We start from the raw sequence: 19,865 nt of genomic DNA on the forward strand, positions 1-19,865 counted from the left end.
AGCCCAACGTGGGACTCGATCCTGGGTCTCCAGGATCGAGCCCTGGGCCAGAGGCAGGTGCTAAACCGCTGCGCCACCCAGGGATCCCTCATTTGTGCCATTTCAACTTAGTCCTTTATACAATTATTATTATTCAAAACATACAAACTGGGATTTGCCATAACCTGTGCTGTGACATCACTAGGTAATTTCTCCTTTGTCACTCTACCCACGGGCACTACCTGATGTGGGCAATGCATCTTGCCCTGTTTGCAGGATCTTCCAGCACCAGTGATGATGTGATATAGTGAATTGATCCTCAGCACTTACAGAGGCATGAGTTGGAGACAGATTATTTTTTAAAAATGTATTTTCTTTATTTGAGAGAGAGGGGGGAGGGAGAGAGAGAGAGAGAGAGAGAGAGAGAGAGAGAGAGAGAGAGAATGAGCAGGGAGGAGCAGACTCCCCGCCAAGCAGCAAGCCTGACACAGAGCTTCATCCCAGATCCCTGAGATCATGACCTGAGCCAAAGGTAGACACTTAACCAACTGAGCCACCCAGGCGCCCTGAGACAGATGTTCTTCAGATGTTCTTTTTTTTTTTTTAAAGGTTCCATTTATCTATTCATGAGAGACAGAGAGAGAGAGAGAGAGAGAGAGAGAGAGGAGAGAGAGAGAAAGGCAGACACAGGCAGAGGGAGAAGCAGGCTCCATGCAGGGAGCTCCACGTGGGACTAAATCCCGGGACTCCAGATCAGGCCCTGGGCTGAAGGTGGCGCTAAACTGCTGAGCCACCAGGGCTGCCCACAGATGTTCTTAAGGCAAATAGTTTCAGAGCAATTCTTCTATTTAGATGCTTCTGGTATTTAGACTCCCGAATGATTAGTCTTCTACTGTATTTTTCTATTTCTTTTGTCTTTTCAGTGAGATTTTGGGTTATGAAGAGAAATACATATGTTGGGTAGCTCTGGTGGCTCAGCAGTTTAGTGCCTGCCTTCGGCCCAGGGCATGATCCTGAAGACCCAGGATCGAGTCCCACGTCGGGCTCCCTGCATGGAGCCTGCTTCTCCCTCTGCCTGTGTCTCTGCCTCTCTTTCCTTCTGTGTCTCTCATGAATAAATAAAATCTTAAAAAAAAAAAAAAACTAACTAAAAAATGCTAAGTAGTCTGGTTGTCTGATCCCCTCCTTGAAGACTTTTTAAACTAGATTTACATGGTTAGATAAGCAAGAAGAGTCTGTTTTCTTTTTTTTTTTTGAAAACTTTTTTAAAGATTTTATTTATTCAAGAGAGAGAGAAAGAGAGAGAGAGAGGCAGAGACAAGCAGAGGGAGAAGCAGGCTCCATGCAGGGAGCCCGACGTGGGATTCGATCTGGGGTCTCCCAAGATCACATCCTGAGCTGAAGGCCGCGCTAAACCACTGAGCCACCCGGGCTGCCCCAAAAGTCTGTTTTCTGTCTTTTCTTTCTGGGGACTACCTAGCTCCCAGTTGATTCTTCACATTGGTCCCAACTCTTTTTTTTTTTTTTTTTTTTTTTTTTACTATTTGCTCTTCCCTGTTAGGTTGATCTCCCCCCACTGGCTGTCACGAAGCCTTCTCATACTTTGGGTGCTGGTGATGCTCTTTGGAATGGCATGTATGGGGATCCCTGGGTGGCGCAGCGGTTTGGCGCCTGCCTTTGGCCCAGGGCGCGATCCTGGAGACCCGGGATCGAATCCCACATCGGGCTCCTGGTGCATGGAGCCTGCTTCTCCCTCTGCCTGTGTCTCTGCCTCTCTCTCTCTCTGTGTGACTATCATAAAAATAAATAAAAATTAAAAAAAAATTAGTGGAATGGCATGTATGCTTCACAAGGGCAGGGTGTGGTAAAACATACACCTTCCTTGGTGCTGGTCAGCAGGAATTTAAAATCTTTTCCATCCCCTGAGTGATGGAGATTATGACTCCCATTTCTCTGGGATTGTAATTGAGAGGATGGGATGTGCTTCTGCCCAGACAGCCAGGATGTATCAAAGCAGGGAGGTAATATTCTGTTTCTCCTCTTTCGTGCTGCTTCTAAGTGCACTCTTGTGGTTGACAAACATCTGGAATACATGCTCTTTCATTTTGAATTATTTCAACAATTTGAGCAGTTACTATGTGCTACACAAAGTGCCTTTCTTTTTTTTAAATATTTATTTATTTTTTTTTTAAACTCTTTTTTTTTTTTAATTTTTATTTATTTATGATCGTCACAGAGAGAGAGAGAGAGAGGGGCAGAGACACAGGCAGAGGGAGAAGCAGGCTCCATGCACCGGGAGCCTGACGTGGGATTCGATCCCGGGTCTCCAGGATCGCGCCCTGGGCCAAAGGCAGGCGCCAAAGCCCTGCGCCACCCAGGGATCCCTATTTATTTATTTATTATTTATGATAGACATAGAGAGAGAGAGGAAGAGACAGAGGAGGAGGGAGAAGCAGGCCCCATGCATCAGGTGCCCGACGAGGGATTTGATCCCGGGTCTCCAGGATCGCGCCCTGGGCCAAAGGCAGGCGCTAAACCGCTGTGCCACCCAGGGATCCCAAGTGCCTTTCTTTTTAAAAAAATAATCTTCCTGGGGATCCCTGGGTGGCTCGGCGGTTTAGAGCCTGCCTTTGGCCCAGAGCGTGATCCTGGAGTCCCGGGATGGAGTCCCACGTCAGGTTCCGGCATGGAGCCTGCTTTTCCCTCCTCCTGTATCTCTGTCTCTCTGTCTCTCTCTCTCATAAATAAATAAATAAATAAATAAATAAATAAATAAATAAATAAATAAATCTTCCTAATAACCCTTCAACGTCAGCGCTTTTGGGGCACCTGGGTGGCTCAGTTGACTAAGCATCTGCCTTCAGCTGGGGTCATGACCTCAGGGTCCTGGGATCCAGCCCCAAAACAGGCTCCGTGCTCAGTGGGGAGCCTGCTTCTTCCTCTCCCTCTGCCCCCCCCAACCTGCTCTTGTTCTCTCTCTCAAATAAATAAATGAAATCTTAAAACACACACAATGTAAGTGCTATGATCCCCAATTTGAGATACAAAACTGAGGCTTAGATAAGGGAAGTGACCTGTCTAAAGCCACACAGCTAGTGGGTTTTGGAGCAAGGATCCAATCCAGGTCTGGCTCTAGTTTTAAAATTCTCACCGGGGGATCCCTGGGTGGCGCAGCGGTTTGGCGCCTGCCTTTGGCCCAGGGCGCGATCCTGGAGACCCGGGATCGAATCCCACGTCGGGCTCCCGGTGCATGGAGCCTGCTTCTCCCTCTGCCTGTGTCTCTGTGCCTCTCTCTCTCTCTGTGACTATCATAAATAAATAAAAATTAAAAAATAAAATAAAATAAAATAAAATTCTCACCGGGCTGAGCTGCTTCCTAACAGTTTACAAAATACAGCTTGAGAAACTAGACCCGCGCCATGCTCAGGGGACACTTGACAAAGGAGTACGTATTTTACCTTTACTGATTATTACAAGCTGAGCACATGTCACCGGAGAACAGCAAGCCCCGCGATGTGGGCGCTACCGGCGGCCCCAACCTTGCAGACACCGAGGCCCAGCAGCAGAAGGGACCAAGGTCGGACAGGACCCAGGATCTATAGTCATCACCCGGCTCTGCCCCCCACCGTCAGGCTCAACCTCGCGCCCCGACCCTTCTCGACCTCATTTCTGGGCCCTGAAGGCTGCGAGCCGCCCGGGGAGGGACCGCCAGCTCATCCTAGGACCTCCCCTCCCTGCACGTGGGGCGGGGAGCTTAGAGACCCGCCTTGAAAACGTGACCCGGAAGCAGTCGCGGCGCCAGCGGCCGCGTCCTCGGTTGCCAGAGCACCGCCCCGGAAGCAGAGCGCGGCGCGCGGCGGGCAGGTCCGCGGGGCTGCGGGTGGCGTCCTCCTGCCGGCGCCGGAGCGGGGCTGGAGGCAGGGCCGGGGCGCGGCGCGGGGCCGCGGTGCTCCGCGCTGCTCGGCGCTCCTCCGGGCTCGGCGCGCACAGGTGAGGCCCCGCCGCGGAGGCCGCCTCCCGGGACGAGGGTGTGGCCGCTCCGGGGCGGGCGAGTGCGCATGCGCGAGCGAGTGTGGGCGCCCGGGTTTCGGTGGCCGCGGCCCCGTGGTTTAGGTGCTGCTTGCGGGACCCGCGTCCTCCAGGAAGCCCGCGCTGGCCACTCTGCCCGTTATGCCTCCGAGCTCCTGTGACTTTCCCTGTGCCGCCCGCTTGTTGTAATTGCATTCTTATTAATACTGGTTAGCCCGGAATTGCATCGCTCTGGGCTCCCCCCGCCCCATTCATTTGCAGCCTGTATTGTCTCTATGGGCATCTTTTGCAGGGCGCGGTGTACCTGTGGCGACAGCTCTGGTCTGGAGACAGATTCGTGTCCCCCGCCCTGCTTGCCCTTCTCAGCGGGATGGGACCAGGGCAATGGGACCAGGGCATTTCCCCTCCCTGTTTGTCAGTCTAAAGGGGGTGGGGATGCGGAGGTCGCCCTGCAGCGCATAGAGTAGCTGGGGCTTTAGGGGGGCTCGTTCTAGAAGTAAACGCATCTTATTTGTTGTAAGCAGTGTAGGGTTTGCAAAGAGGTTCTTTGTTCATAAAAATATTGAATGAGCACATTTTGGTGCTGGGTTGTGACGGTTACAAAAAGATTGGACTTACTCTGTGCCCAAGGAATTGCAAGCATTGCTAAATAGTTGCTGTAGAGCCTGACAGTGTCTCCCAGGGGGGTGTGGAGATAGATGGTGGCCATATAGTTGTGCAGAAGTTGTCATTTACGCTATTTTTCTTTTTCTTTTCTTTTTTAAATTTTTATTTATGATAGTCACACAGAGAGAGAGAGGCAGAAACACAGGCAGAGGGAGAAGCAGGCTCCATGCACCGGGAGCCCTACGTGGGATTCGATCCCGGGTCTCCAGGATTGGGCCCTGGGCCAAAGGCAGGTGCCAAACCGCTACGCCACCCAGGGATCCCTATTTTTCTTTTTTTAAAAACAGATTTTATTTATTTATTCACAAGAGACACATAGAGTGTCAGAGACACAGGCAGAGGGAGAAGCAGGCTCCCTGCAGAGCCCCATGCAGGACTCGATCCTAGGACCCGGGGATCACACCCTGAGCCAAAGGCAGACGCTCAACCACTGAGCTACCCAGGTGCCCCTCATTTATGCTATTCCGTATTATTTTCTTTAAACATGGTACTTTTTCCTTTTCAAGGAAGACTAGGTGGAAAGGAATCGAAATGCCCTAGACTCCTGGCCTAGTTGGGACTTTATTGAAAGTGATAGTGAAGTGACTTAAAGTGTTTGGGATAGCAGGGTTGGGGACAGAGAGAGCTCCTGTTGTTTATGGCTGGACCCAGAAAAGTGCATGGACTCTATGAATGTCACCCCTTCTCTCTGTTTGCCATTTTCCCTGAAACACTGTCCTGGCTTTTGTCTGGAAGTAGTCATAACTCTGGGAAGTGAAAGGCCTTTTGGCAAAGGTTTGTCCTCCTGGGGTTGTAGGTGTCGATATTCCCTGTGGTGTTCCCTCACTCAGTGGAGATTCACTGAACCCCATCCTTGTCTCCCAGTTCAGGTCCCTGGAAAACACTGTGAAAGTCTTGGAGGGTGTGCCTGTTTACCGCTTTCTCTCGCCGGCAGGTCTAATAGCCCCTGTAGGGCTAGGCCATGCCTGATTCACTGCTTGGCACAGACAGCTCTTGTTTGATTGGTTCTGGAGGGAATCTACGTCTTTATTTTTGTTAATTCATCAAATATTGATCGAGCACCTGCTATTATTAGATGCTATTCTGGATGCTGGGGATTCAGTAGGCAATAACGCAGAACGACATCTCTGCTCTCCTGATGTGAGATTCGTGTGTCAAAGACAGGTAATCACCAGGGAACCAAATAAGTGAACTAGACCAGTTCTTTTCAAACTTGAGCAAAGGTAGGACTCTCACCTGACAGCTTGTTAAGATACGGATTCCTGGGCCCCACTCCCAGAGTCCAAGGGTATATATCCACATAAGGGGTTGGGGGAAGCTCAACAATTTGTTTTTTTTTTTTTAGTATTTTATTTATTTATTCATGAGAGACATAGAGAGAGAGGCAGAGACAGGCAGAGGGAGAAGCAGGCTCCATGCAGGGAGCCTGATGTGGGACTTGGTCCAGGGTCTCTAGGATCACACCCTGGGCCAAAGGCAGGCGCTAAACCGCTGAGCCACCCAGGCATCCCAACAATATGAATTTCTAATGAGGTCCTGGTGACGCTGGTATTGTGGGTTCATGGGTCATGTCTCAAGTTGGCGCTGGACTAAACAATTTTGTGCAGCCTGAGTGCCACGGAGAAGTAAAGTGACAATGTGACAAGTAGGGGGCATTAAGATTGGGATTGGGAAAGCCAGACTGAAGAGTTCACCTTCGAGAAGGGGCCAGATATCGGGGTGAGCAAAGCTTTCAGAGGATGCAGCTTGGTGGTTGTGAGGAGCTAAAGGGCGGCCAGGAGCTGGAGGGCTGATGGGTGGGGAGGGTGCTGGAGGCAAGACCTGAGAGGTGATGGGACCCCAGATCACATGGGGTCCACCTTGTAGGTAACGGGCAGACTGGGAGTTTTGTTTTGTTTTAAATATTTAATAATTTATTTGACAGAGAGACAGAGCACAAGCAGGGGGATGGGCAGGGGGAGAAGCAGACTCCCATGGAGCAGGGAGCCTGATGCCAGGCTCGATCCCAGGACCCTGAGAGCATGACGGGAGCTGAAGGCAGACACAACTGACTGAGCCACCCAGGTACCCTGATAGTTTTATTCTGGGTGCAATGGAAGCTTCTAGAAGCTTATGGGCAGGGTGACATGATTTGCTTTGTGTGTGTGAAAGGGTCAGTCTACTGCTAGGCAGAGAATGGGTGCAGTGGGGTGAGGGTGACGCTAAGGAAACCAGTGGTAGCCTGTCACGGTCGTCCGGGATTACGGGGATGCTGGGGGGAGACACAGACAGATCTGGAATCTTCTGGAGTAGAGCTGGCACAATTTGCTGCCAGATGAATCAGTAGTCCCTTCCCCATCAGGACCACGGCTGAGCTTTGTTGGATTGCTAAGGCACTTTGCTGCCGGGGCTTCCAGCCTGTGGAGTGCCCCTCTTGCCTCCTTGGAGCAAGGCCACGAGCAGCTCGTCCCAGGCAGCTTCGTGTCTCCTGCACGGACCCAACACTGAGTGGCTGTCAGCGCTGAGTGGCTGGGTGAGAGGCTAGGCTGTGGAATCCTGTCCTCAAGCGTCTGAAGGTCCTGCCCCCGGCCCGGGAGGTGGGACCCGCATCGTGTTCTGAGAATAGCCAACTCCCTGGTTTGCGAATGACCTTGCCCCGGCTGGCATAGCTCAGGTGGTGACAGCCCACGACCCTCCGAGCACCTGCAGTGTGAGATCAGCACACAACTAACTCTGTTGCTCTGGGTTTGGTTTTATGGTGCTCAGTTTGGGTTTTTAAAATTTTTTTCAGATTTTTCTTTAAATTCTAGTCAGTTGACATACAGGGCAATATCGGGCTCAGGAATAGAATTGGGAGATTCGTCACTTAAGTACAACACCCAGTGAGCATCCTGACAAGTGCCCTCCTCTGTCCCCATCCCCCATCTCCCCATCCCTCCCCAGCAGCCCTCAGTTTGTTCTCCGTCGTTAAGAGTCTCTTATGGTTTGTTTCCCTTTCTCCCTCCTCCCTGTAGGTTCACCTGTTTCGCTGTTCGCTTGTTTTGTTTCCTAAATTCCACATATGAGTGAAATCATATGTATTGATTTCGTATTTGTCCTTTTCTGACTTATTTTGCTTAGCATAACAACCTCTAGTTCCATCCATGAGGTTGCAAAAGGCAAGGTTTCATTCTTTTTGATGACTGAGTCCTATTCCATTGTGTATATACAGCACATCGTCGTTACCCCTTCCTGTGATGCTCGGTTTTGAAAGTAGCTGACCGAATGGCTTATCATTTCAGTTCACGTGAACCACTAGAGAGGTAGCCTACTAAGTTCATTACCTGGTACTGCTAACTTCACTTTTTTTTTTTTTTTTTTTCTGTTTCACGAGGAAGTAACAGGACAACGATCAGACATCAGGTATTTCATTATTGATTTTTCTGAGGGAAAGGGCTTAGTATTTCTTAGGGTTGGGAAGGAGCTGGTCCTTGGCCAGCTGGTCCCTTTTTCTGTTCTGCAGACCATTTCTGAGCCCCCTCACTGTGCCTGGCCCTGGTTGGGTGCTGGGAAACAGACGATCAGCGCCCCCTCTCAGGGTCACCAGACAGCTGACACAGTGGCAGGGGAGGCAGTGTCAGTGTCCTCAGGTTGCAGTGTGCTCTGCCTATTACCCTCTGAGCGTCACTTTCCCCATCTGTAAATGGGGAGAATACCTGCCTTCTGGTAGCTCGTGAGCCAAAAGGATGCATGTAGTAGAGGAGAATATGCACAAACTGCCCAGCCCTGTGCCTGATGGATTCTAGTGCTTCATAAGTGGAAGCTATCGTTTGGGTGATAATATCAATATGTAATTACCTACCCCGCGAGGGCGGGGCTGCTCTCCAGCACTGGGCTAGGGGCCTGGGAGGCCCGCTGGGAGAAGGGGCTGAAGTGCACGAGTGTGCAGGGCCGAATCGGGGAAAGTTTCAGGGCTCTTCAGGGGAAGCTAGTACACTTGTTTCAAATCCAGTGAACTGTTTGGCGTACTGATGGTGTTCCAGGGACACACCTGCCTGACCTTGCAATAGTCTTCAGCCATACTGCGAGGGACCTGTGGCTTTCATGCCTATTTTTATCATGGGGGAGACTGAGGCCCCAAGAAAACTTGCGAGTACCCATAGACAGGAAAGCACTGGAGATGGACTGAGTCTCCAAGCTTCAGGTGCAGAGGAACTGCAGTCCCTCTGGCTCTTCTTCTTTTTCTTTTTTTTTAAAAGATGTTATTTATTTATTCATGGTAGACAAAGAGAGAGAGGCAGAGACACAGGCAGAAGGAGAAGCAGGCTCCCTGTGGGGAGCCCGATACAGGACTTGATCCTAGGACCCTGGGATCACAACCTTAGTCAAAGGCAGATGCTCAACCACTGAGCCACCCAGCTGCCCTCCTCTGGCTCTTCTGAGGCTGCCTTGTCATTGGTGCTCAGTAGTGGTCATCATGCTGGTTTGGTGCATTTCTGGAAAGAGGTCCTGTGTCCCTTTAGGGGACAGGTGGCCTTAGTTCATTTCTTTCCTTTTTTTTTTTTTTTAAGAGTTTTTATTTATTTATTCATGAGAGACAGAGAGGCAGAGACACAGGCAGAGGGAGAAGCAGGCTCCCTGCGGGGAGCCCGATGTGGGACTTGATCCCGGGTCTCCAGGATCACACCCTGGGCTGAAGGCGGTGCTAAACCGCTGAGCCACCTGGGCTGCCCCGTTTTCTTCTTTTTTAACCATAAGTAACTGTTTTGTCCTTTTGTTCACTACTTTATTGTGCTCTGTCTCCCTCACATATATTTAAAACTCTCTATAGGTTCTTTTTCTGCTGGTATCTAGGAAGGTTGTGTCTTGTATTAGTTTCCAAGGGCTGTACTATCAGATGCCATGAAGTGAGTAGCTCAGTAAGGCCAGAAGTCTGAAATCAAGGTGTTGGTGGAGCCGAGCTGTCTTTGAAGAATCTAGGGAGGATTCCTTGCCCCTTCCAGCTTTTGGTGGACCCAGACTTTTCTTGGCTCATGGCAGCATAGCTCTGATCTCTGCCTTCATGTTCACGTGACCATCTGTCCTGTGTGTCTGTTGTACCTGTGTCATTACATGGCATTCTCTGTCTGTGGATGTCTCTGTCCAGGTTTCCTCTTCTTTCTTCTTCTTTTTTTTTTTTTTTTAAGTAACATGCACACCCAATGTGGGGCTTGAACTCATGACCCTGAGATCAAGAGTCACATGCTCTACCGACTGAGCCAGCCAGGCACCCCTCAACATATCTTTTTTGAGAATACAGTTCAACCCATAACATTTACAAGGAAGTGAGTCTTGTAAGCAAAGAGTTGAATCAAAGGACTGATCCTTGAGGATGTGTCTGTTTTCTCAGTTTCACAAGGAGTCGGCATTGACTCCCATGTGCCAGTGGGCTGGGTACTGGAGCTAATGGGGCTGGCCACATGGACTGTGAGGGTTGTTGCAAATGCTCACACCTAAATCTAGAAGGAGTCAGTGCGATGAAAAGGAAGCAGGTGACAGAGTCCTCACCTTGCACACTCATGCAAGTAAAGCTTACTTGAGCATACTCAAAGAAAGTATGCAAAGAGCTAAAACGCAAGGTAGGAAGTTCTGTGTGCCAACAAAAATAGCAGGAGATGTATTATAACAGAAGCTTAAGTGGAGGGAAAAGGTGGGGAGAATGGCTCCCTGGGGTAGGTGGCCTTTGAACTGCATCTTTGTGATCTCGGAGCTGGATGAGAAGCGGTGGGGTGGGGAGAGGCCTGGGGTGGAGGGTGGACAGCCAGCAGGTGGAGAGCACGGTTGCGCATGCTCATGGAGCAGCAAGGAGGTGGGATGTTCCGCCGAAGCAGGGGGCATGTGAATGAAGAAGTGGCAGGGCAGCTCGGGAAGTCCAGCAGGACTTGAAGTGTGATAGAATCAGAAATATCTATCACAATAAGGAGAGCATCTTGTGGCATGCAGCTGTTCAGCAGAAGATGCCAGCCACTGAATACAGCAGCTCCTCACGGTTTCGCTGTGTCCACAGAACTGTCTCTTGGTCTTGTGCCGTGTACATTTTGTCTGTGTGTTAATTTTCTTTTAGGCACGAGGAGTCCCTGACGCTGAAGCGAACTTGGATGTTCCTGTTGGCTCTATGGTGGGTCCGTCCAGCCTGAGAGGTTGGTTTTCCTTAGTGCCCACTGTTCCACAGCAGAAGGAAAGGGCCGGGGGGAGGGTGGGGGTTGACCAGAAGACCTCACCTCGGAGGCTCCATGTCCTCAGTAAAGTGAGGATGAGAATACCTGCCCTGTCTGCCTTATTGGTTTTGGGGATCATACCTGGGAAGCATTTTCTGACAGGTAAAGCATAGGGCACAGATAAGGCTCAGGCCCCCTTAGTACCCTGCTGGGTCACTGCAGGTGGGATTTCAGTGGGGGGTGGGGTGGGGGGGTGCCTGCCTGGGGGGTGGTTCTCCCTCAAAATTCCGGGTCTGCAGTTGGACTCTAGGGGGCAGAGTTGGAGCAGGATTGGGCAGGGATGCAGACGCGGAGGCTGAAGTCAGGTAGAGAACCGTAAACTCCCTAGGGCTCCGCCTGGGTTTTGACACCAGGTGGGGTTTGCTGGTGAGGGCTGCGGGGTAACAGCATGTGGGGATTCAGCTCCTGTGCGGCTTCTGCCATCATTTCTGTGCGGTGGCTGCTGACTTCCCATGTTAACAGCCTCATATTGTTATACCGCAGCTTCTCGCTTCTTTGCACAGGGGATTCTGTTTATTCCTTACCTTACCCATGGGCATGGACATCATCCAATGAGGGCCAGGTTCAGAGGAGGCAGCAGACTGTGTGAAAAGAGGTGGCCCTTCGGAGTAGAGTCACCCTGGGTTCAAATCAGGGCTCCCTGACTCCCGTCAGTCTGTTTCTTCTTCAGGCTCCTAACTTTTGAGGCTTAGCTTCCAAATCTGTAAAGTGGGGATGATGGCAGCAATAATACCAAATATTTCTTGCGTGCTTTCTACGTGCCAAGCACTGTTCTCAGTGTTCACTCGTCGGATCATCACTGTAACCTGGTGAGATGAGTAAATACTGTTGTTAAAGGTAAAGAAACAAGTTTAGAGAGGTTAAGTAACCTGCCCAGAGTCACACAGCTAGTGAGTGCTGGAATTGGGGCTCGAACTAGAGCCGTTCTCTACCACAGTTCCACCTCTGTGACACCGCCACTGCTGGGCAGGGTGAGGAGGCAGTGGGCTGATTTTGTGTGAAAGCTCACGGGAGTGCCTTCTCTTTTCCCTCTCCCAAGGCAAGGCAGACCTGGGTGCCCATCTTTTTTTTTTTTTTAAGATTTATTTATTCATGAAAGAGAGAGGCAGAGACACAGGCAGAGGGAGAAGCAGGCCTCCTGTAGGGAGCCCGATGCGGGACTCAATCCCGGGACCCCAGGATCACGCCCTGAGCTGAAGGCAGGTGCCCAGCCCCTGAGCATGCAGGGATCCTTGGGTGCCCATCTTTTAACAGACTTGGGGCCACAGTCAGTCAGTCTGAATGGAGCATGTACCACATGCCAGGTGCAGTGCTAGGCCCTGGGCCCAGAGCAGCAAAGAAGAGCCAGCCCCCTGCCCTCTAGCAGGGACAGGAGTGTAGGAGTGCCGAGCAGCTGTGTACCAGGTGGGGAGTCAGGGAGGCTTTGTGGAGGAGGTGACATTCACCTATGCTGGCAGATGAGTGGGCTTAGCCAGGCAGAGAGGGAGGGGAGTGCCTCAGGCACAGACACCAAGCACGTTCTAAGGCCCTGAGGTCGGGTATGGGCAGAGAAGTCCGGTGTGGTGAGAACACAGCAGGTGAAGGAGAAGCAGGTGAGGGCCAGGGGTTTGTGAATTTTTTTTTAAAGATTTTATTTATTTGAGAGCGAGCTTGTGCATGAGCTGGGGGGAGGGGAAGAGGGAGACGGAGAAGCAGTCTCCCTACTGAGCAGGGAGTCTGATTGGGACTCGATCCCAGGACCCAGGGATCATGACCTGAGCTGAAGGCAGATGCTTCACTGCTTCACCAACTGAGCTACCCAGGCACCCTGGTCTGCGTATTTCAAGTGTCCTGGGGAACCAGAGAGGCTAGTAAATGGGAGTGTTGTGGTCAGATAAACACTTAAAGGTCACCTCACTTACAGAGAGTGAGTTGGAGCAGGGCAGGGGAGGAAGCAGGGAAGCAGCAGCCCTTGGTGGGGGAGGTGCTCCCATTGGGATAGGCTCCACCCACCCTTGGGAAGCCAGCTCCAGGGCCCCCTGGTCAGGACAGTCTTCCACAGCTACCCTGCACAGGCCCCCTCCTGTCTCTGCTTTTGCAGCCCCAGGTGCTGCCTCTGCCTTGTGGCTCCTGTCACCATTGCAATGCATGTCGGGTGGTGACCAGTTGCTGCCTGTCTCTGCCCCCCGCCCCTGCCCCAGTAGGCCAGGATCTCATAGTCTTGGTACAGCTGACATTTTGGCCTGGGTGACTTGCTATGGAGGGAGGGGGGATGGTGTCTGTGGGCAGCACCATGGCCTCTGGCCTCTACTCACTAGAAGTATTCCTGCCCCCAGTTGTGACAACAAAAGACAGGGCCCGATGTCCTCTCAGGGACAGAGTGGCCCCTGGCCAAGAACTGCTGCCCGGGCAAGTGGAGCGTAGGATGCACCAGGGGAAGTTTCTTGCTCTTGACATTTCAAAGCACTAACAGGTTGACCTCTTCCAGGATTATGGCAGGAAAAGTGAAATGGGTCACTGATATCGAGAAGTCAGTGCTGATAAATAACTTTGAAAAGAGAGGATGGGTCCAAGTGACAGAAAATGAAGATTGGAATTTTTACTGGTAAGTATTAAAAAGCAGGATCTGATTGTTTTTCTGAAGCCGACCTATCAATCTTGTGAATGCTGGTATCCCGGGTGCAGGCTGCATTCTCAGGGGACGCCTCCCGTTACACATCTTCCATTCCCAAGTCTCCTCCACCGCACACGACGAGAAAGCCCTTGGCTCGTACACATTGTGGGGTGTTCCCATGCTCCTGTTTATCAGCCTGGTGGCAGAAGTGCTGGGATGGTTCTGCACACAAGCCAGCATGGCTGAGACTGCAGGGCTCTGGGTGAGAAACCAGAGGCCCCCCTGCTTAGCATTCTCAGTGCCTTACTGCCAGGCGCTGGGGAAGGCACCTGTGGGGAAGGATCTGTGCCCTCTTCGCTTCTTCTCACATGGCAGAGGCTGCCAGTAGGACTGGTCCACAGCACTGAAAAGTGAATGACAGGAGGAATAAAAAAGAAAGCAGCGTTTGGCGCTGACACCCTGGTGGTGCTCCCTGCAACTGGAAACATGAGCATTGCCATAGACTCCTGCCCTTGTCCTGTCTGCCTTCACAAGGTGAGGTCCTGTGTCCTCCCCTGTGCAGGCCTGGTCTGCCCCTGCCTCAGGGCAGCCCCCACACTCTGGCAGGGTTGTATGCTGAAACAGAGCCATGAGAGCCTCCTCTGCTGGGGCCTCCCCATGCCTCTGCAGCTCCTGGGCCCAGAACATGGGGTGAATCTCCAAGGGAGGGGGAGTTGGTGGCTCTCTGGAGGCTTTTTTACTCTATGCACCTGCCCTCCCTGAGACCTGCTCCCCGCTGCTGCCTTGAGAGATGTTACTTGGCCTCCTTCTCGCCACTTCTTTCTCCCCCAGGCCCCAGAGCAGTTGGCACCTTTTCTCCTGTTGACCTACTAAAACATTCTTGCTTCTGCACCTTTGTCAATGGTGTGCTTTCTGTCCTCTCAGCCCATCTTTGAGAGGTGCGATGCATCCCGCGGTTAGATGTCCAGACCGCAAAGCCAGGTCATGCCTGGCCTCACACCCTGGCTCCCGCAGTGCTGTCTGTGTGGCCATTAGCAAAGGACTTGACCTTTCTTTGCAAATATGGTTGTTTGAAGTTTGAATGAGTCAGTAAAGCAAAGAGCTTGGCGTGTGATGGGTGCTGCATAAGCACGTGCTGTCTCCGTCCTTCATGCACCAGCTCACAAGCTGCCCACCCCAGAAGCCTCCTGTGCTTCCAGACGCTCAGCCTTTCTTTGGTGTCAGGCGGTGAGTGCTGTGTGCCATGATTTGTGATTTCCCTGCCTGTCCCCTCTTTTCATGTTACTGTGAGCCCCGTGACAGCGAGGACCTTGTCTGGCTTATGCCAGCATCCCAGAGCCTGGCCCTGGCTCAGATGCAGAGTAGGCTGGAATGCAGCTTTTGTCTTCAGCAATGATGGGAGGGATGACCCTTTCTTTGCTTGTGTAGCAGTTTAAGGTACCTGTGTTTTAAACCACAGCCTAATTTTCCTTGAGGAGCATGGAATGCAGGCAGAGAAAGCATTTTCAGAGAAATGCAGCACCCATGTGTGGCTTGGCATCACGTTTATATATTTCTCTAAGGTAGAATGAAGTAATACAGCCAGAGCCCTGCTTCCATGGGACTCTGGGAGAAAGGCTGAATACAAGTATTTTGTAGGGGTGCCTGGGTGGCTCAGTCAGTTAAACAGCTGCCTTTGGCTCAGGTTATGATCCCAGGGTCCTGGGGTCGAGCTGCCCCACTCCCTGCTTGTGCTCGCGTGCTCTCTCTCTCTCTTTCTCTCAAATAAATAAATAAAATATTGAAATGTCATTAGAGAAAAAGAGTGTTTTGTACTTACTGCTTTGTGTCCCATGGCTCCGTGCCATGGGTTTAGCCAATACTCAGTCCTTTTGGCTTCTCTGAGTGATTAATCAACGCTTGGGAGGGTGCAGAGCGCCTCCCTTCTTCGTGCCACATAAGAAGCATTTCAGAGCTAGTCTGAACAAGAGAGAGAGAGAGAGAGTGGGACTGTATAACTTTGGATATTAGCTCTCTTGAGAGCTGTTTTAAGCAGTGTCTTTAAGCAGTTTTTAACTAAGTCTTAAAAACTGATCAGCGTAAAATATTGGCGGCTAAATGTTAAATGGTTTGGGAAAGGTAACTGTTAACTGGGTAGATTATGGGATAGCCATTAAAATAACTGTGACAATTATAAAGCAGCTCAGAAAATTGTATAACAATAAGTGTGAAGAAAAACATACTATGAAACTGTTCTGATCACGGCTTGCATATGGGCAGGAAATAGGAGCAATGAGAAACGCGAAAGCCATGGCTGTGCTGGAGGGGGTGTATTAGTTTTTTATGGCCAGATTGATGGCGTGTGACAAACACCACGAAACTTAGGGCTTAAAGCAACTTCTTTGTTTTTGAGAGCATTTTTTTTTTAAGATTTTATTTATTTATTCATGAGAGACCCAGAGAGAGGCAGAGACACAGGCAGAGGGAGAAGCAGGCTCCCTGTGGGGAGCCCAATCGGGACTCGATCCCAGGACCTCGGGATCATGACCTGAGCCAAAGGCAGACACTCAACCACTGAACCACCCAGGTGCCCTGAAACAACTGTTTCTACAGCACATGCATTTATAGGTTTGGCTAGGTGGTACTTTTGGTCCCGCAGGACTTAGCCGATCCTGCCTGGGCTCACTGGTGCATCTGCTGTCACCTGGGGGGGTCAGCTGGGGCTTGTCTGGTCTTGGATGCCCTCGGCTAGGACAACAGTGGCTTCTCCGCACATCTTTCCCATCCCTCCAGCTGGCTAGCTGGGGCTTGTTCTTCTGTGGTGGCTGGGGTCCAGGAAGGCGGGTGGAAGCTCTGAAGGCCTTTCAGGGCTAGTCTCGAAGTGGCACAGCATCGCTTCTGCCACATTTTTGGCCAAAGCAAAGCCAAAGTGAGACATGTCTGGGCCTAGGCCTTAAGAACCTAGCAGCTTCCATTTCCTTTATGGGAACCTGTTACGGGAGCCACAACTGACGTGTGAGAAGCCTGACGACCCGGCACTGTCTTGCCGGAGGAGCTTGTATAGGTGTCGTGTGCGCCAGTTGCAGCCACGTCTGGCCTTCCAGCCATGCCTGCCAAGGTGCCAGACATAGGAACAAACCCGTCTTGGACCCTCCAGATTAGATTAGCCACGGCCTGAATACCACTGAGTGACCTCAGTGGGTGCCACATGGAGCAGAAGCATGCTCAGCTGAGCCCTGCCCCAAATCTTGATCCACAAAACCATGATATGTGATGCAATGGTTGTTGTCCTGAGTTGCTAACACTGGGCAGTTTGCTCTGCAGTAATAGAGACCCAGAATATATGTTGTCACATACCTCAGGATGGTAGGAAACGAGCTCATTATTTTGAAAACCAATAAAGGGAAAGAATTAAGCATTTTGTTAGTCTCTCCTGTATGAACTATGTTTTGGGTGTTCAAGTTGATGATGAAAGAAAATTTCTCCTTGTGGAAATTTTCCTGCCAGTACTTGAAGGAGAAACGAAAGCATAGAAGACACCTGTTTGCCTCCCTTAATGACATAAGGGTCTAGGCCTGCCCGGTATGGGAGCCACTAACCACAGGGCTGATGAGCACGTAAGTGTGGCTGGTCTAAATGGAGATATGCCCCCAAATTGACCTGCAGCTCCTCAGGCCTTGCAGTCTGACTGCTGATTTATAGGCAGGATGTAGGTGGAGGGGTACCAGTGAGGCTACACTAAGTAAGGAACCTGGGAGGACCCCTAGGAGGACCCCTGGAGGCCCTTGGAGGATGGGTGACCCAGGGTCTTCATTTTTTTTTTTTTAAGATTTTATTTATTTATTCATAGAGACACAGCTAGAGAGAGAGAGGCAGAGACACTGGCAGAGGGAGAAGCAGGCTCCATGCAGGGAGCCTGATGTGGGACTCAATCCGGGCTCTCCAGGATCACGCCCTGGGCTGCAGGCAGCGCTAAACCGCTGTGCCACCGGGACTCCCCGACCCAGGGTCTTCAACAGACATAGCATAGAAAAAAAGGAGGGAGAATATAAAGAACCATGGGAGAGAGGGCAACTCATCAGAAGGCCTGGCCCTTGTTTGTTTACAAGCTGTAAAAAATGTCAGACAACTTGGGAAATGTGAACACTGATTGACATCTGATGATACTCAGAAATTACTGCTTTTTATTAAGTTGTGCTAACGGTCTAAAGTAGGATATCGTATAATATAATAAAGAATCCTTAACTATTAGAGATTCTTACGGGAATCCTTTGGATGGAACGCTGTATCAGGAAATTGCTTCCAAATAAGCCAATGCTGTGAGGCATGGGTGGGGTCCAACCAAACACGTCTGGCTGCATGGCCATAGCCACTGAAGCCTGTAACGGGGCTCTCTTTCGTAATGGGCTTTTCTCTCTGCTTTTGTATATGGTTCAGCTATTCCATGATAAAAAGTTTTAAAACTCCCATTCTGGGCAGCCCTGGTGGCACAGCAGGCGCCGCCTGCAGCCTAGGGTGTGATCCTGGAGACCCGGGATCGAGTCCCACATTGGGCTCCCTGCATGGAGCCTGCTTCTCCTTCTGGCTGTATCTCTGCCTCTCTCTCTGTGTGTGTGTCTCATGAATAAATAAATAAAATATTTAAAAAAATAAAAATAAAACTCCCATTCTTCTTCTTCTTCTTTTTTTAAAATATATTATTTATTTACTTGAAAGACAACAAGAGAACACAAGTGGGGTGAGGGGCAGAGGGAGGAGCAGACTCCCTGCTGAGCAGGGAGCTGATGCAGATGTGGGGCTCTATCCCAGGACTCTGGGATCATGACCAGAGCTGAAGGCTGACCACCCAAGGGGCTCCTAAAACTCCCATTATTCTAATGACTGTAGAGTCAAAAGAAATCCTTGGGTGCTTGAGGCCCTCTGTAGGTTGGTGCCTGGGGTGGAGTGAGGCTGGGCCAGGAGCTAGAAGCCACAGACGGCCTGCCTCGCCTGTAGCTCCCTTGTGAGTGCCAGTCCCAGTCCTTCCTGCCCCCTCCCTGCTTCTCTGTGGGGCTAGGAGGGCAGAGGGGTGTGGCAGGGAGACTGGCTTTCTTAGAGGATTAGAAAGAATCCCTTTCTCTTTCAACCCTCTCATTACACTAGAGTGTGGGGCCATCAGAGGTCTCTGCTAGAATATGAAGTACTGACCCAGGGCCCTTAAATCACTCTGTGATTCTTATTTAAAGTGGTCCCTGTCCTTGACTTTGGGTGAAAATATTGCGTAAATGATTTTCCTGATTTCAGAGACTGGAGGAGGCTCTTTCATTAGCTTGTTATCTGCAATCAGTGGTATCATTAATCGATAAGGATTTATCAAGCATCTACTCTGCTGGGGAGTGAAGCCCTCCAGTGTACACTCAGAACAGCCCATGCCTCCAACAGTTCCGGTGACTGGACACTGTGCTGTGCCGCAGTGGGCCAGGGAGTCTCCTGGCCTGGGGGGCCGGGGGTGGGGGAACGGGTAAGCGTCTCTGGTCATGAGCTTTCACGGGAACTGCCACCATGTGGACCTGCTCTGAGCTCTACCCTGCATGCCTCTTCTATGCTTCTCTTTTAGGATGAGTGTGCAAACCATCCGAAACGTTTTTAGTGTTGAAACTGGCTATCGGCTCTCAGATGATCAAATAGTCAACCATTTTCCGAACCACTATGAACTGACCCGGAAGGATCTGATGGTGAAGAATATTAAAAGATATAGGAAGGAGCTGGAAAAGGAGGGGAGTCCTCTAGCAGAAAAAGACGAAAATGGGAAATACCTCTATCTGGGTTTGTGCCTTTCTTGCTGGCCCCACGTTTTTTTTGTTTTCTTTTTTCTGCCGCGCCCCCACCCCCAGCCCCACGTTTTAAATCAATCCCTAAATCCTCTAGCGAAACCAGGTACTGAGATGGTGACGAGCTTGTGCCAGCTGGGCTGGGCACTTCTTTCATTCCATGTGTCTCCAGAATGGGCCAGGCGGGGGCTCACGTTTGGATCTGAGTTTCTAGGAGCACCTTGGGCACATGGTGCATGTGCAGGAGAACATCTTCAGTGCGCAGATGGGGAGAGTCCCGTCCTGAGCTGCAGGCTGCATTTTATAAGGCGGCCGCATTACTGCATCTGGCAGTTCCAGGGAGAAGCTTGTCCCTCTTGCAGTCTGGTGGTAAAAGCTGGACTGTTGGGTGGGTTCAGAGTCCCTTTGTATACCTGGGAAAATTATATAGCCAATCTCTCTGGGCCTCAGGTTTGTCATCTGATAAATGGGAATGATAACAGGACCTTAGTCCACAGGGTGCTGTGGGGATTAAAGGTTTGCAAAGCACTTAGAAAACAGGTGATAGGTTTATCGGATAGGAATTGAATGGCAGAGGGGCTTATTCTCATGCTG

General features: G+C 50.8%; 1 protein-coding gene across 11 annotated transcripts in view; it reads left to right on the plus strand.

Moving 5' to 3' along the window:
* Positions 1-3,832: 3,832 nt before the first annotated feature.
* The window catches only part of TTLL1 (tubulin tyrosine ligase like 1), a 46,502-nt gene continuing 30,469 nt past the window's right edge, over positions 3,833-19,865 (plus strand). For 4 of the 11 annotated variants that reach the window (XR_005365530.1, XR_005365531.1, XR_005365529.1 and 1 more), the window contains exons 1-3: positions 10,762-10,789; positions 13,357-13,473; positions 19,058-19,266. Coding sequence is in view for 6 of the 11 variants with exons in the window: in XM_038550298.1 (XP_038406226.1) it covers positions 11,604-11,698; positions 13,357-13,473; positions 19,058-19,266 (421 nt within the window). In the remaining 5 variants the exon portion in view is untranslated. Of the gene's footprint in view, positions 3,970-10,735; positions 10,812-11,142; positions 11,195-11,559; positions 11,727-13,356; positions 13,474-19,057; positions 19,267-19,865 lie in introns of those variants that run through there. The other 7 variants (XM_038550298.1, XM_038550301.1, XM_038550299.1 and 4 more) reach the window with 7 other exon arrangements.

This window comes from Canis lupus, chromosome 10, assembly GCF_011100685.1.
Source record: "Canis lupus familiaris isolate Mischka breed German Shepherd chromosome 10, alternate assembly UU_Cfam_GSD_1.0, whole genome shotgun sequence".
In the NCBI taxonomy this organism is placed as follows: domain Eukaryota; kingdom Metazoa; phylum Chordata; class Mammalia; order Carnivora; family Canidae; genus Canis; species Canis lupus.